Source organism: Nematolebias whitei, chromosome 16 (genome assembly GCF_014905685.2).
Source record: "Nematolebias whitei isolate Nwh7 chromosome 16, NemWhi1, whole genome shotgun sequence".
NCBI lineage: Eukaryota > Metazoa > Chordata > Actinopteri > Cyprinodontiformes > Rivulidae > Nematolebias > Nematolebias whitei.
The window spans coordinates 2,439,631-2,455,779 of record NC_056513.1 but is presented as its reverse complement, the minus strand read 5'-3'; the positions used below and the strand labels follow the sequence as shown (position 1 = coordinate 2,455,779).

The 16,149-nt window shown below is 41.3% G+C and overlaps 1 protein-coding gene across 1 annotated transcript in view; it reads left to right on the top strand.

Annotated features, from left to right (window-relative positions):
- The window catches only part of LOC119423015 (solute carrier family 22 member 7-like), a 35,666-nt gene extending 22,165 nt beyond the window's left edge, over positions 1-13,501 (top strand). The window contains exons 3-9 of the mRNA XM_037690427.1: positions 1,841-2,009; positions 2,093-2,216; positions 9,592-9,701; positions 9,779-9,993; positions 10,143-10,251; positions 12,136-12,368; positions 13,458-13,501. Of these exons, the coding sequence (XP_037546355.1) occupies positions 1,841-2,009; positions 2,093-2,216; positions 9,592-9,701; positions 9,779-9,993; positions 10,143-10,251; positions 12,136-12,368; positions 13,458-13,501 (1,004 nt within the window). The remainder of the gene's footprint in view (positions 1-1,840; positions 2,010-2,092; positions 2,217-9,591; positions 9,702-9,778; positions 9,994-10,142; positions 10,252-12,135; positions 12,369-13,457) is intronic.
- Positions 13,502-16,149: the final 2,648 nt, after the last annotated feature.

Here is a 16,149-nt window from a genome sequence, read left to right as displayed (position 1 = left end):
TGGTTCAGCACATGTAGAGGACAGCAGGACATGTTTGACTGGTTCAGCACATGTAGAGGACAGCAGGACATGTTTGACTGGTTCAGGACATGTAGAGGACAGCAGGACATGTTTGACTGGTACAGGACATGTAGAGGACAGCAGGACAGTGGTGAGATGTGATGTAGGACTGACAGATAGCTTCAAGGTGGAGGTGGGAGTGCATCAAGGATCAGCACTGAGCCCCTTCTTGTTTGCTCTAGTAATGGGATGACTAACAGATGAGGTCAGGGAGGAATCCCCGTGGACTATGATCAGGGCTTAATTTGAGCTGGATCTTGCCGGAACAGGATCCAGGAACTCCCTTGTTTTGACATGGTGCGTTCCGGTAACTGTTTGCTTGGATGCGGTAACTCTCAGACTGACTAATAATAAATTTATGAACAAACATGATTGCCTTGAACAAATAAAACCTATATAGGATATGTAATCTGAAACTAGTTACATATAAATACATTTTAAAAATAACAAGCTTCCTAATATCACATCAGAGCTGTCGCTGCACATTCATGCTTCTGCTCTTAAAAAAACTCCACCCCTAAAAGTTAAAAATCACGGGCAGTTTTATTAAAAAACACAAAAATACAATTAAAGTTTTGCACAACGCATAAGTTCCTGCGCTTGTGTGAACAATCTGATGTGTGAATAATTGCAGGAGTTTTCTGAACTTTCACTGAAGTGCTCAAAAGAGACGATGATCTCGGCTCATAAAGCTCGTTGTCGTGCAGTCAGAGTATTTGGAGCTTGTCGGAGCGACCAGGACGCTTTTCTGAAGTGAGCAAGAAGACTGAGAGCAACTCTTTTCTAAGCCACAGACAAAACACTAAATATTAGGCTGTTTTTTCTAAATGTGGCCAAAACCATAGAGCAGCGCTTGTTGTCCCACGGTGGGCGCCTGCCTGAAAAAAGTGTCGCTGCAGGAGCTTTATCCACAGCCCGAGGACGCAGGTGAGGTAAAGAGGTGAAGAAGAGAGTCCAGGCAGGATGGAGTGATGGAGAAAAGTTTCAGGAGTGATTTGTGACTAAAGGGTGTCAGCAAAGGTCAAAGGAAAAGTTTACAAGACAGCGGTGGGACCAGCTATGTTGTATGTTCTGGAGACAGAGAAATGGACAAAAAGACAAGAGACAGAACTGGAAGTGTCAGAAATGAAGATGTTGAGGTTCTCCTTAGGAGAGACAAGGATGGAGAAGATCAGGAATGAAATCATCAGAGTTACAGCACAGGTTGAACAACTGGGAGATGAAGTTAGAGAGGACACACTGAGATGGTTTGGACATGTCCAGAGGAGGGACAGTGGTTTGGACATGTCCAGAGGATGGACAGTGGTTTGGACATGTCCAGAGGAGGGACAGTGGGTACTTTGGTAGAAGGTTGTTAGAAATGCAGCTGCCAGGAAAAAGACAAAGTGGAGACATATGGATGCAGTTAGAGAGGACATGGAGGTAGTTGGAGTGAGGACAGAGGACACAGAGGACAGAGTGAGATGGAGGAGGACTCGCTGTGGAGACCCTGAAGAGGGAAAAATTGAAAGAAGAAGAAGAAATATGAAAAATTGCATCAACCTGTGATTTTTCACCTCCTGTTCATCATATTTATATTGTTTTATTCTTGTGCCTGAGAATAAAACGGTGGAAGTCACACACACTATGTATATGCATATTGTTGCGTTCCTAAATATTGACAAACACCTTTGGTCACAAAAAGTAATTAAAACCTTTTAAATCCAGTAGGTTCTCCTTCTGAATAGTCATTTATATTTTACTGAAGTCTACAAACCCTTGAATCTAACATGTGTTTAAGGTATTGAATGGACAGATGTGAAGCATCGAACATTTACTGGAACCATCATGAGTTTGTCGTGGACCGTGGGGAACATGTTTCTGGCTCTACTGGCCTTCCTCATCCGAGACTGGAGGCACCTGACGATGGCAGCCACAGCACCCTGCATCGTTGCGCTCATCTCCTGGTGGTAAGCTTCAGACCTGATGGGGTACCTGTCGTAGAAGCTGACACGGTGTTGAAAAAGACAATGGCTTCCACTTTTGTCTTCAGGTGGTTGCCTGAGTCAGCACGCTGGCTGTTGGCCCATGGAAGAACAGAGGAAGCCCAGAAGTATCTCACTCAGTGCGCTAAAATAAACAGGAGGGACACATGCACGTCAAAGTTGGACACCGAGGTACAGATTGTTGACTTACTGAAAGTCAAACCTAAAATTCACCTTTAATAATGTACAAATTGTGGCTCTGAAGAGCATGACTGAAAATGAACATTCTCACTACTGGATAGTGTGTCTTGTAGTCCGCTGCACTTCTAACATCACTGTCCCAGTCTGCTCCTCAGATACGTAATGTTTTTATATATATTAATGTTTCTGTTCAGTGTCCTGAGAAGACTTCTGCTGTGACTTGGAGCTTTAGAAATAAACTGAACTGAAAATGTAAGATACAGTTCTACTGTTTACTGTCAATCATCACACCCAGTGTCATCAACATGACATCTGTTGCTGCCTTCTTCTGATGAGACAGTAACCTGTGTCTGTGGGTTTGTTTGGTTATAGATGTGGGGGGGTTCCACCACCTAACAGTTTTCTTGCAGTTCCTGAGTCACAGGATGAAACCAATTACCCACAGCTGTCCCTCCTTAAGACTGTTTGGACCAACATCGTCCATTCCTGTTACTGTCCATCCATCCAGTCATCCACTCATCTTTTACTCACCTTACTTTTTGGGTCGGGGGCGTCACTGGTGCCCATGTCCAGCTATCACTGTGCGAGAGGCGGGGGACACCCTGGACAGGTCTCCAGTCCTGCACAGGGACACATGGAGACAAACAAGACAAACAACCATTCACTCTCTCTCTCACCTAGGGACAATTTAGAGTTACCAATCAGCCTAACATGCATGTTTTTGGTCTGTGGGAGGAAACTGGAGTACCTGGAGAAAATCCACGCAGCACGGAGAGAACATGCAAACTCCACCCAGAAAGGTCCCAGGCTGGGATTTGAACTGACACCCTTTGAGACGCAACAGCTCTACCAGCTGAGCCACCGTGCTGCTCACTGTGTCCAGCCCTAGTGAATGTCCTCCATGCTAAAGATTATAGCACCTTTGTGCTTCTTGTGCTGCTTGCAGCTCCTGTGTCCAGTTGCTCCTTGGTGTTCCCTAAAACACAAGCCCGCCTGTATTTCCCAATGTCTCTTTGGATCCCACCTCTGGAACTGCCACCTGCAAGCATTACAATAAAACATCAACCCAACACACTGCCATTCAGCCTTGAGGTTTATCCTGTCACTATCCATCTACTTTTCATTCATTCAACCTTTATTTAAACAGATAAATCACATCGAGCCTCCAAGACTCATTTACAAGTGAGACCAGTTTGGACAGACAAAAACAGTGGTTAACTGGACACATGTAGGAGTTGGAGGCAAAAAAAATTCCTATCAGACTTTTTTTTTCTTGCCTGAGAAAAAAACTCCTCTAATATTAAAAAAACACCTCGCACAAACAGCACATAGTGACGTAGACATTCTGCAATCGGAGACGAGAGTGGTCAACAACGCATATAGATGCTCTCGAGGTCACTGTAATCAGTCAATGTCCTCCGGTGAGATCCATAAACATTCTCAACGCATGTCAAGGAATTGCCAAGGATAACCCCTATGAGAATCCAAGAGTCCTGAAACGATGACACAAAGTTTATTCAGCTGGTTCATCTGGTTATCAGTTGGAAATTCCTCAGAGAGGGGGTGGTGAGCATCAGATCACATGTTCTCCAGGTGAATTCAGATAAGATGGCCTTCAAGGCCAGCCAAGGGAGCCAAATTCAGATGAACACACAGTTGTTTTGGGGACAGGCAGAACTTAATGACATCTACCTTGAGTCTGTGTTGGTCAACTCTGTTCCGAAATGTCCAAAATAACATGGCCACACCGATGGAACATGCCTGAGTAAATTCCCTGAGATCTGATCCATTCAGCCCAAAGCATTTGAGTCTGGGTACTCGAGACACGAACCAAGCCAACAAAAGGCAAGCAGCGTGATTGTGTCCAAATTTGCTGCCAACGACTTCCTTGATTGTAGATAAAAACCAGGACCAGCTGAATTCAAAAAGCAGGAACCAGTTGTTGAAAATCCAAATAAATATGCGTCCTTAAAATCCACAGATGGCAGCAGAGATACACACATCATCAAGTCTTCAAGTGGATGAGATGTCCAGCTGCGTGCCAACAGGGTAAATCGGCTCGCCTAAAGCCTGTCTTCTCCTGAAGAAATGTTGTAAATTGAGTTGAGGGACCAACTGGTCAAAACAAGTCCATAATTATGGTTCAGAAGTTGCAAGAGAGGCTCACAGCAGTTTCACAGAGAGACAGAGTAGCAAAGCAAAGCGGAGAGGGAGGGGAGAAGCATCCGATCTCGTCAAGAGCAAGTGGTGAATATGACACATACTTAATTCACTTACCCGGTCACTTTGGTCATCTCCTTAGCCTTGGAGTCCCCTGGTGAATAGTTGTCTCATTTGTCTCTATGTGGCCCTGTGAAGGACTGGAGACCTGTCCAGGGTGTTCCTCAACTCTTGTACAATGATAACTGGACATGGGCACCAGTGACGCCCCCGACCAGAAAAGGAAGAAGTGGGTAAAAGATAATTAATGGATGATTGGATGAATGGACACAGACAATATCATTAAGGAACCAGGCTCACTGCTTCTTCTCTCCTGCAGCTCCCTCACGTATTCCTGGAAACTCACAACTGTAAATAAAGCACTTACAGTATCTAATGTTGTTGGTCTCTTAGTTCGCAGGTGGTACTTTGGGATGTTTTAAATCACTATAAAATGTGATAGAACGTTCCAACCATACACTAACATCCAGAGACCAAGAGGACTCCAACATCCATCCTTACTCAGAATAAACATATTGACAACCATGATTCCACCATTCAACAGATTCTCACTCAACTTACCACTAAAGCCAACATGGAGGAACTGGGTAGCAGGTTGTATGCTATAAAACAGAAACTAGCATTAGGGGACCTCAGATGTTTTACCTCCCCCTCCAGATTCTGTTCTCACATCCAGCTCGAGTCCAACAAGCGTGTGACATACGACCCTCTGAGTTTGTTAAGCCTGATCAATGGAGTGGGTTGATTTTGCAGATTGGCTTTGAATTAAGCCTCTTACTTATGTCTCTGGGGTTTCTTGACCAACATTCACAATGAGCTCTTTGAAAGGACAAGCACTTTGTTGGTCTCTAACCTGAGTTCTTATTGTCAGAGTCAGAGTCAGAGTCAGAGTTTCAGAGTCAGAGTCAGAGTTTCTTTATTGTCATTCGCACCTCATGTGGTACATGTGGTGGAGCGAAATTATGTACACAGGGTCCCAGTTACATCCAACAATAAAATGTATAAGAAAAACAGTAATAACATCTAAGATATGAACTAAGAAAAACATCAACTAAATATACACTAAGCACTCATAACATAAAACATTGAACATCAGCACAAACATGAACATGAATTGTACAGATGATTTAACGTTTAATACAATCTTGAAAGATGTTTTATGTGTTTTTGATCATCCTGTCCACTGAGAGGAAGGAGCGAAGAGGTTGCTGGCTCTCGGCTCAGGTAAAAACTTGGTGGCTGAACACTTGATCTCCTTCTGGGCTGCAGATGAGATGGGTTGGAGCCATCTGAGCCAAAGTGGTTCAGCTGCCTCCGAGGAGTCGATGGGGGAGAGGGTGGACTCCAGAAACCAATCACCATCAAACTGGTTGGTCCACTATGTGAGTGTGCTACTTTGTTGTGGCTCCTCGAACTGATGAATTCTTTTGATTGACGACATGTTTCAACGTAAAGAAACCATCCAGATGACTTAACTTTGTTGGATTTTTTTTACTGGAGCATGGACTTTGATACTTTTTTGGATGATTATTTCCTGCTCAGCTGAAAGGATTTTCACTGAAACCACTTTACTTTTGGACAATTGTTATGAAGCGTAACCATGACAACAAGGTGGGTGTTTTTACAACCGGGAGCAGCTGATTAACATCTCAAAAGCTCAAATAAGACCTCAACTACAGCCCCAAATCACAAAGTCTACAAGAAGGGACAGAGCAGACTGTACTTCTTGAGGAAGCTGAAGTCCTTCAGCGTTTGCAGCAAGATGCTGCATATCTTCTATAAGTCTGTTGTAGAGAGCGCTGTCTCTTCTGCATCATCTGCTGGGGGAGCAGCACCAGAGCAAGTGACTTCAAAAAGATCAAGAAGCTCATAAAGAAGGCTGGCTCAGTTCTGGGGACTCCCCGAGAACCTTTGGAGATGATTGTACGAAGAAGGATTCTTCATCAAATGAAGAACATTATAGACAACCCTCAGCATCCTCTTCATCAGACTGTCATACAACAACAGACTGTCATACAACAACAGACTGTCATACAACATCAGACTGTCATACAACATCAGACTGTCATACAACATCAGACTGTCATACAACAACAGACTGTCATACAACAACAGACTGTCATACAACATCAGACTGTCATACAACAGAGTGTCTTCAGTCAGAGGCTTCTTCAGATCCTTCCTGTCCACATCATCAGCATCTAGAACAACTCTTTAATGAAACCAAAATGATGAGTTACAGCAACATTTAATTTACCTTCATTAGAATTAGAATATGCCTTTTTGAAAATTGGTGAAGTTATGTGCACTTAAGCCCGTGTGACCTGTGAATTATTTTAAATAAATCTCAATTTTTCTTGAAGGAATGAAGATTTCATGCCAGAATTTTAAACTAAGATTCTCCAATACTCAGAAATGATGATGTTGTAGCTAAGTTTGAAAAAGTTTAATTATAATTATACACAAAATGTGCTGGGTATGTGTTGTAAATAACTCTCAGTTACTACCACATCAAAGTTTACCTCATTATCTGAAGAACGGACAGAGTTGTAGTCATTTTTTTAACCCTAACTCGTTTTTTGTGATTTGATTTGGTGAGCATCTTAAATTTGGGTGCACGTGGTGCCACGTTAGCTGCTGCTGACTCCAAGAGTTGTAGTTGTACAGACAGTGATTACGTTCTCAAATTTCTCATTAAAATCACTCAACGATTCATAAAAGACAAAAACAGACCTACATGAAAACATTGTTTGTCTTTCAGTTGTGGTTGACAATAAAAAACAGCTCTAGTTGTCTGAATGTTTGTGACGCATTCACTTCATTGAGATCCATTTTTCTTCTGAACGTTTTTCAGTTTTGAAATCAAATCATGAATCAAAACGTTCGGCTCTTTCAGGACAATCCAGCTATGACTTTTGGTGTCGGTGCAACTTTAGCTTTTTCAAATATTTAGCCTTTTCTGACATTTTGTTCTCACAGAAAATGAATTGAGCTCATTTTCCAACAAACCTTTAGATCTGTTTACAATCTTTTACTGCTTCAGCTTCTTTCAGCTTCCTTCTGCTAATTTAAAATTAGCAATTTTCAGCTGCTTTTTTCATTCATTCAACTTTTATTTTTACAGGTTAGTCAGGACTCATTGACAAGAGAGATTCGTTTTAAAGAAAAACCGTAAATGATGTACACACAAAAATAAGCATTCATACGAAAGCATATAAAATGAAAAGTATATAAAAGAAGTGATATAAAACAAAATTAAAAAATGCTACATTATAAAACAGTGTAAGATTCTAAAAACAGGAACATGTCTGCGTTGATTTTTGCATTGAACATCAAAGAATTGTTTAAAATCCATTAGAGAGGTCAAGGTCAAGGTCAAGAACTTCAGATCGTTTTGCAACGAATTCCCAGAAACAGGAGTAAAAAACCATCTTGAAGAGGCTCGCAGGCACGGACCATGGCGTGCACCCTAATCTGGACACGTCGGACCTTGGAAGTTTCAGCACAGACTCAAGGCTGACGGAAAAATAGTCTGCCTGAATAAATCAACAATTGTGGTTATCTGAACTTCTCCCCAGCTGGACTCGGAACAGGACGACTTTTCCTGGGAAATGTGTAAACTGAGGAAAAGCTTCGTCTATAGCAACCCCCCCCCCCCCCTTCTGTGGAGCCTTATTAGAACTGTACCAGCTGACCTTCATCTTATCAGGACTATCTAAGACTTCATGGACCACCTCGTTTGTAAAGGCACATGTAACGTGTTCATGAATGTGTTTTAGCTGGCAGAGTTTTAGATGTCTTAAATGTTGCCCTATAAGGACAAGGCGTGAAGAGATCTTTTGTTGTAAGGCCACTGCCCCTCTCCTCGTGGCTTTGGCCCTTTTTCTATCTAAATATATTATTCTGAATAAGAAGGCCGCGCTTCATAGCAGCAGCTCCGTGCACTCCGTCCATCTTTTTACACGACTGTTCGTGCGTGTTCTCGTTGTATCTCGGCCGACTCTGACGCTGACTCTGACGCTGACGCTGACGTTGATGCTGATGCTGACGCTGATGTTGATGCTGATTCTGATGTTGATGCTGATGCTGACGCTGATGCTGATTCTGATGCTGATGCTGATTCTGATGCTGATGCTGATGCTGATCAAAGTAAGAGAGTCGGTCTGCACTGAGGATTGATGATGATTATTGACAGTTAAATAGCTGGGAGAAGTACCTTTATGTTGAACACGTTGCCTTCAGTCTAAAAGGTCATCAGAAAACCAAACAACTTGTTTTGTGCTCCTTTCATCTGTTTTCTGCTAGTTTCAGTCATATCAGCTATTATTTAGCTCTTTTATGCAAATTTTAGCGTTTTCAGCTAATTCCACATTTTTTGCACTAATTTAAACTTTATTCTACCTAATTCAGCACAAATGTGCTCTCTCCACCTCCTTCTGGTAGTTTAAGCTTCTTTCTGCTTTTTAAGCAACTTTTCAGCTGTTGTTTTTGTTTGTTTTGTTGCTAATTTTGTTTTTTTCATATCATTTCCACGTTTATTGTGATCATTTTGGCTTCGTTCAACCTAATAGGACAAACATGTGTTTTTCAGCCTTCTTCTGCTAATTTAAGCTTGTTCTAGTTTTCAGCTACCTTTTTAGCATTTTTAGCTAATTTCAGCTGTTTTCAGATCACTTTTTTATGGTAATTTCTGCTACTTTCAGCCTATTTAATTTCTTTCTGCTAATGTCATCTTGTTATGCTCCTTTAAGCTTATTTCTGCTAGTTTCAGCTTTTTCTGCTATTTCAGCTAATATTTGGCTGTTTTATGCTAAATTTAGCTTTTTCAGCTAATTTCACATAATTTGAGCTCATTTCAGCTCTTACGTCTTCCTTCTAGTAGCTTAAGCTTCTTTCTGCCTTTTCAGCTACTTTCAGCTATTTTTTTTGTTAATTTCAGCTGTTTTAACTAATTTACTATTTTTGTGCTCATTGCTGTTTATTTAAACCTAATTCAGCAAATATGTGTTCTTTCTGTTTTCTTCTGTTAAGTTAGTCTTGTTCCTCCATATCAGCTATATTTCAGCATGTTTTTAGCTGATTTCGGCTGTTTTTCAGCAAGTTCTTAACTCCATGCCTAACAGGAGGAACTGTGCGCTTGTTTCAGGTTCTGAGGACGATAACGGTGTCCGAGGTGGCTGAAAAGAACCACACTTATTTGGATCTGATCAAATCCCCGCAGCTGAGAAAGATCACCCTGTGCTCGGGGTTTTTCTGGTACCAGATTATTCTTTAAAAGGTTCTGCTTGACAGGTGCTGCGTGTTTTAATCCCGGCTGTGTTGCTGTGCTGCAGGTTTGCAGTTTCCTTCCTTTACTATGGAATCAGTTTCAAAATCTCAGGTTTCGGTGTCAACATTTACCTCACGCAGTTTATCTACGGAGCCATTGAAGCTCCTGCCAAAATCCTCACCTTCTTCGTCCTGGACCGGATCGGTAGGCGGCACTGCCAGGCTTGGTTCCTGATCACAACAGGAGCTCTGATTGGGATCAATGCAGCCATACCACTAGGTGACAGTAGTTACTGTGTATACACACAATGAAAAATGTTTATCTGAAGTTGCAAAACTTGCACTTTTGTCTGTTTTGCTCTTTGGCTTGATTTGTTTTCAGTTTAAAAAAACGGATTCTTACTCATCACTGATCTCTTTCACTTTTAGAGTACTCTGTGATTCGAACGTGTGTTGGTGTGGTGGCGAAGGGTTTTTCTGAGGCTGCGTTCACCACAGCTTTCCTCTACACAGCTGAACTCTACCCAACGGTTCTCCGGTAAACTCCCATCTCTGGTCTTGAAAATACGATCTAAAGCACTTTCTTCATTTTATTACTGGCTTTTTGTGATTAAACTGCAAACAGGAAGTGTTTCAACATAAACATGTATCTTTCTAGCAGGCACAAGTTTGAAATACTGATGGTATGATAGCTTTGAGCAAAACTACTGCAGTTTCTCGATGGTAAAACTAAAATTGACGAACAGAATTGATTTGCTGTGGTTCGAACTGACCTCACAGTAAGTACTTTGTACATACAAAGAGTAAGACACAGTGGCGTGCACAGACATCAGGTGCTCAAGTCAAACAGGGCACCTTGTGCAGTGCATGGAACTGCCGGCTGCCTTAGTAGTGGAAGATTTATTACAGGTACATCTTGTGCGCATGCATCCATTTCGAACCCAGTCATCTTCTGTCTGATGCAGACGTTTCCCAGTATTCAACACTCAACAGGTTAGTTTGTGTAACGATCAAACTGGCAACAACAGAACAAAGAATAGCAATGATGTCCAACAAAGTTCAGTCAGGTCCTCTGGACGGTTTCTTTTTGTTGAAACGTTTCATCTTTCATCCAAAAGACTTCATCAGCTCGAGGAGCCACATCAAACTCAGTCTTAAATAGCACCGTCACATGGTTGGTTCCCTGGTTGGTTCCCTGGTTGTCCCACTATGTGAAGGTGCTGTTTATAAGACTGAGTTTGTTGTGGCTCCTCTGACTGATGAAGTCTTAACTTTGTTTTATCTACCTGGATTATTGAGTGTGAACCTTGATAAATAGCAAAGCTACATTGTGCAAGATTTAGTGTCCATCAATTATACATAAAATTACTCGCGGCTTCTTGTTCTGCTGAGGATCCTCCTTCCATCTCTCCCTCATTTTGATCATTGGGGATCACTGTTTCTGTAGCTGCTCATGTTCATGCTCACTATGAAACAACCAAGATCTTGGAGTACGTCCAGAAAGTCCCCAATGATGAATTGATAGGTCGAGCAGCAAAACCCCAATGTGGAAGATGAAAAGAACCATCAACAAGAAGAACGATCATTGAAGGATAAGCCTCTGTATAAAATGTACCACCGGCAAATTGAGGAAGTGTCTGATATCTACAGATCCCACCAGTACCTACAGAGGGCTGGACTGAAGGACATCCAATAGACACCAGCACAAGAGAAGGCCCTCAGCACAAGGTAATGGATGCTGGAGTCTACCATGCCAGGTGAAGCACACATGATGGACTGCCATAACCAATGGCTGAAATAGAGGAACACCTGTACCGGAACATCTGTATATAGACTGAAGGTCCAACAGTCAAAGTGGGAGACTCTGCCAGATGTTGTGCAGAACAGCAGTGCTAAGATCCTGTGGTACTTCCAGATCCAGACACACAAACAGGTGAAGGCTAACCAACGGCTCGTTGTGGTGGTTGACAAAGCTACAGATGATGAAGGCACAGGAGCAGCTCCGATGCTGCAAAGGACCCAAGTTTGAAGTGAAGTGGAACCTCCCATGTGGACAAATAAGACCAGCTGGGTGCTTCTTTTGCAGATTACATTTGTCCTTGATGTTTAATTTTGATTCTGTCAGTCTTCTGTTATTCTTCTTACTCCAGTTCTTGTTATAAATCACTGCCAGATTATAAAAATTCTAGTTTTGATCCTCATTCACTTCCTCTGCTTGATTACTTTTCATTCTTTCACAAATCTTAGCACGTGCCCTGACAGTACTGTCTGCCTCTTTTAGGTCTAGAGCAGAACACAGCCGTCTTGTTCGAACCTACCTGTACGTTGCTGCTCTGTGTTCCTGTTGACGTCACAAAGAACAAGATGCAAACTCATTTACACAAACGGTCCTGATGCAGCTCTTGGTTGTGTTGTTGGACAGGCAGTGTGGTTTAGGCTACACCTCGTGTCTCGCTCGGACTGGAAGCTCCCTGGCTCCAATGATCATGATGCTGGAGGACACCTGGCTTCTTCTGCCCCCCGTGGTCTTTGCTGGGACAGGGATCGTCAGTGGCAGCTTGGTCTTTCTGCTTCCAGAGACACTCAACGTCCATCTGCCTGAAAACATCTTTGATGTTGAGAAGAAAAGGTACAAACGCAGAGGAGACCTGACATGTACAGACAAGGGTTGGGTAAAAATTTCAGCTCTTTTCAGCTCATTTCAGCTGTTTTCAGCTAATTTCAGCTGTTTTGTTTTCCGTTCAGATTCTTTCTGCTAACTACAACATTTTTGTGTTTCTTCTAACTTCTTTCTGACCGTTGCAGCTTGTTATGCTCCTTTCAGCTTATTTCTGCTAGTTTCAGCTTTTATTGACTTTTCAGCTCCTATTTAGCTGTTTTCATACTAATTTTAGCTTTATCTGCTAATTCAACATTTTTTGCACTCGTTTCAACTTTTTTCAGTCAAATTCAGCCAAAATGTGCTCTCTCCACTTCCTTCTGCTAATTTAAGCTTCTTTCTGCTTATTTATAGCTATACCTTTCTGCTGTTTGTTGTTGATGTTGCTAATTTAAGCTTTTTTCAGATAATTTCCACTTTTTTGTGCTCATTTCTGTTTCTTTCAGATTAACTGGACAAACTTGTGTTCTTTCTGCTTTCTTCTGCTAATTATCTTGTTTACTGTTTTCATATAATAATAATTTCTGCTACTTTCAACTTAATTAACTTTTTTCTGCTAATTTCAGCTTGTGCTCCTTTCAGCCATCGTCTGCTATTTTCAGGTTTTTTTCTGCTGTTTCAGCTACTCTTTAGCTTTTTGTTCAAATTTTGGCATTTTCAGCTAAATCCACGTTTTTGGAGCTCCTTTCGGCTCTTTTTTCTTTCTTCTGGTAGTTTAAGCTTCTTTATGCATTTTCAGCTATTTTTTGTGTGCTAATTTCAGCCTTTTTTAAGATAATTTCTTAGTTTTTGTTCTTATTTCTGCTTATTTAAACCTATTTCAGCAAACACGGGCTCTTTCTGTTTTCCTTACTAATTCAGACTTGTTCTTTCATTTCAGCTTTTTTTTTTTTTTTTTTAGCTAATTTCAGCTGTTTTTCAGCTGTTTTTCAGCAATAAGCCTTCACACTGCGTTTTCCCAGGAAATGCAGTTTCTCTAGTTTGTCTTGTGCTGTGCAGGTAACAGATCTGTGCTATGAAAGATGTGCTTCACGGTTAATTGGAGTAAAGAACAAACATTTTTTCCTTTCGTCTCTTTTTCTCAGGCAAATGGAGAGTGATGCAGAAGGAGCGACACAAACTGAGCTGAGACAAACGAACTGCGACGTCTTGGCTTGATCGACGCAGACGACTCTAGTTGGAGTCGAAGGAACTTCTCCTGATGGTCCTGGAAGAATAAAATGAGATTTTTAGGCTCGACGGGGAAATTCTGCAAACTGAAGTCACCTCTCGACTCTGTCCACACGGACACGTTTTTATTTCATGTCATCGACTGAACGATTGTTGGGAACAGTCCAGATTCATTTTGGTCCACATTGACAGTGTAGGAGCTGTTTGTCTATTTTTTGTTAAGTCTTTGAATTTAGTTTATTAGTTTATAAATTAGCTTATTTTCTGGTTTGATTTTTAAATTAGTATCTTTGTTTGATTATAATTGTTTAGAATTAATTTGTTGGTTGGTAATTTGTTTCTATATTTATTTTTGTTTGGGACGTGGGTATATTAGAGCTACAAATACGTAGGCTGTAGGGAGGTGTGGAGGCACGTGGGTGGTCGTATGGTAGTCGGGGGGCGACGAGGGGAGTCATGCAGGAGCGAGAGCAGGAGCGGCAGGAACGGATCCGGTGATTTGTGTAGAATTGTTTGGCTGCCAACTGAGAATAAACCATAAACTACAGTTTTTGTACCTTTGTACTGTGTAAACCACAAACCCACGGAGCATCCAGAGATGATTTGAGATACATTTGTCTTCACTTAGATCATTTTGTTTTGTGGTTTTCATGGACAAATAGTCACTTCAGACATGTTGGCGTCACGCTGTTGCTGCATGTGTCAGTTGTGTATCCATAATGTGAGTCTTCTCAGTCTCCTGGCTGCAGATCTGGTTGTGAAGACGGTTGGAGACCAGTAAATCCAAACCCACCAGACCAGGAAATATTGCTCCAATTTCTTTTTGTTTGAATTTGTTGAACCTGTTTCCTGTGGGACCTGGTGGGACCTTCTGCTGACGTAGCGCATCCATCTGAAGGTTGGATGAGTTGTTCAGAGATGGTTTTCTCCAGTTCTGTCTTCTCACACCAGTCTGCCTCTTCTCCTCTGACATCATCGAGGCTTTCTTGGCCTGTAGGCTACATCTTCTCTTTTTGGATCATTCTGTTTTAAAGAGGTGTTTGTGTGTAAAAATATCAGCAGTTTCTGGCGCTGAAAGCCGCATCACATTCAGAGTCATTTAAATCCTCCTCCCTCGTTCTGACACTTTGAACTTCAGCAAGTCGTCACCACCTCGACATGGAGGCTGCTCTGTGATTCTCTGATAGACTGTTGGTGTTAACAACAGGTGTACCAACAACAGGCGTACCAACAACAGGTGTACCAACAACAGGTGTACCAACAAAAAGTGTCTAGCAGGTGTTCATCAAGCATACAATTAAAACATGGAAAATATAATATTTCTAAAAATAAATGAACACTTGTGAATGGATGATTTACCCCAATATGTTTCAAACAACGTGAGGAGAATCTGACGGTCAACTCGGAAACATTACAACCCTTGCAGAGTTCAGTCTTATCTTTCTTTTGTATTTCTCTGTAATGGTCTCTGATGTCACATCGCACTATTAAAGGCGTCAAGATGCTTTTATTTAACATTAAAAATAAGGTAAATTTGAATTTTATGGAACAACACATCTGCATGGGAGAAGTGAAGATCCATCACAAACTGACTTCCTGAGATGGATAACTTTTATTAATTGTCTTTTTTTAATGTATATGAATGTTTCTGCTCTGAGATGACCTTACTGTGATTTGGAGCTGCAGAAATAAACTGGACGAATCTCAGAAAAGTTACAGCAAGAGCAACAAAAGGCTCTAAAACTAAAGGGTATGAATAAGAAACATCTGGAGGAGCATTTACAGATGTTTGTCATTATAAGGTCAGTAAGAGAACTCACTATAAAAATATCATTTTAGAGAAACTGAAGCTCTCAGAAGTAAAAATGGACAGAGATTCATGAGTCAATGAAAAACTGCATCAACCAGTTTTAGCTTCTCTCCATTGGCTCCCTGTCAAATCCAGAACTGAATTCAAAATCTTACTTCTAACCTACAAAGCCCTCAACAACCTAGCTCCATCTTATATTACAGATCTTATTGTTCCATATTTTCCTAACAGAGCACTTCACTCTCAGTCTGCAGGTTTACTTGTGGTTCCTAGAGTTTCCAGCAGCAGAATGGGAGGAAGCTCTTCCAGTTTTCAGGCTCCTCTCTGGTGGAACCAACTTCCAGTTTCTGTCCATGAGGCTGACACATTGTCCAGTTTGAAGAATGGGATTAAGACTTTCCTTTTTGATAAATCCTATAGTTAGGGCTGGCTTGGGTTTCTTTAGCTTTGTGGCAGTTGTAATGAAAAAGAAAACAACGGTTAAACTCATGAACTTTATTACAGTTAAGAGGCTTTTATAGAATACAATTCAGTCTAATTAATTTTCTGCCCGATATGTTCACCGCAGCGCCATCTAGTGCCAAAAAGTAAAAACAGCAACAGAAAAAAAACAAAATAAATGCATTTACAGTGCTGCGTAAACTTTGGAAGCCCATTTCCGCTATGAAATTAAAGACCAACAGGAAGTCATAATTGAATAAAAGTCATAATTTTGAGTTTTAAAGTCATAATTATGACTTTTATTCTCGAAATTATGACTTTAAAACTCAAAATTATGACTTTTATTCTCATAATTA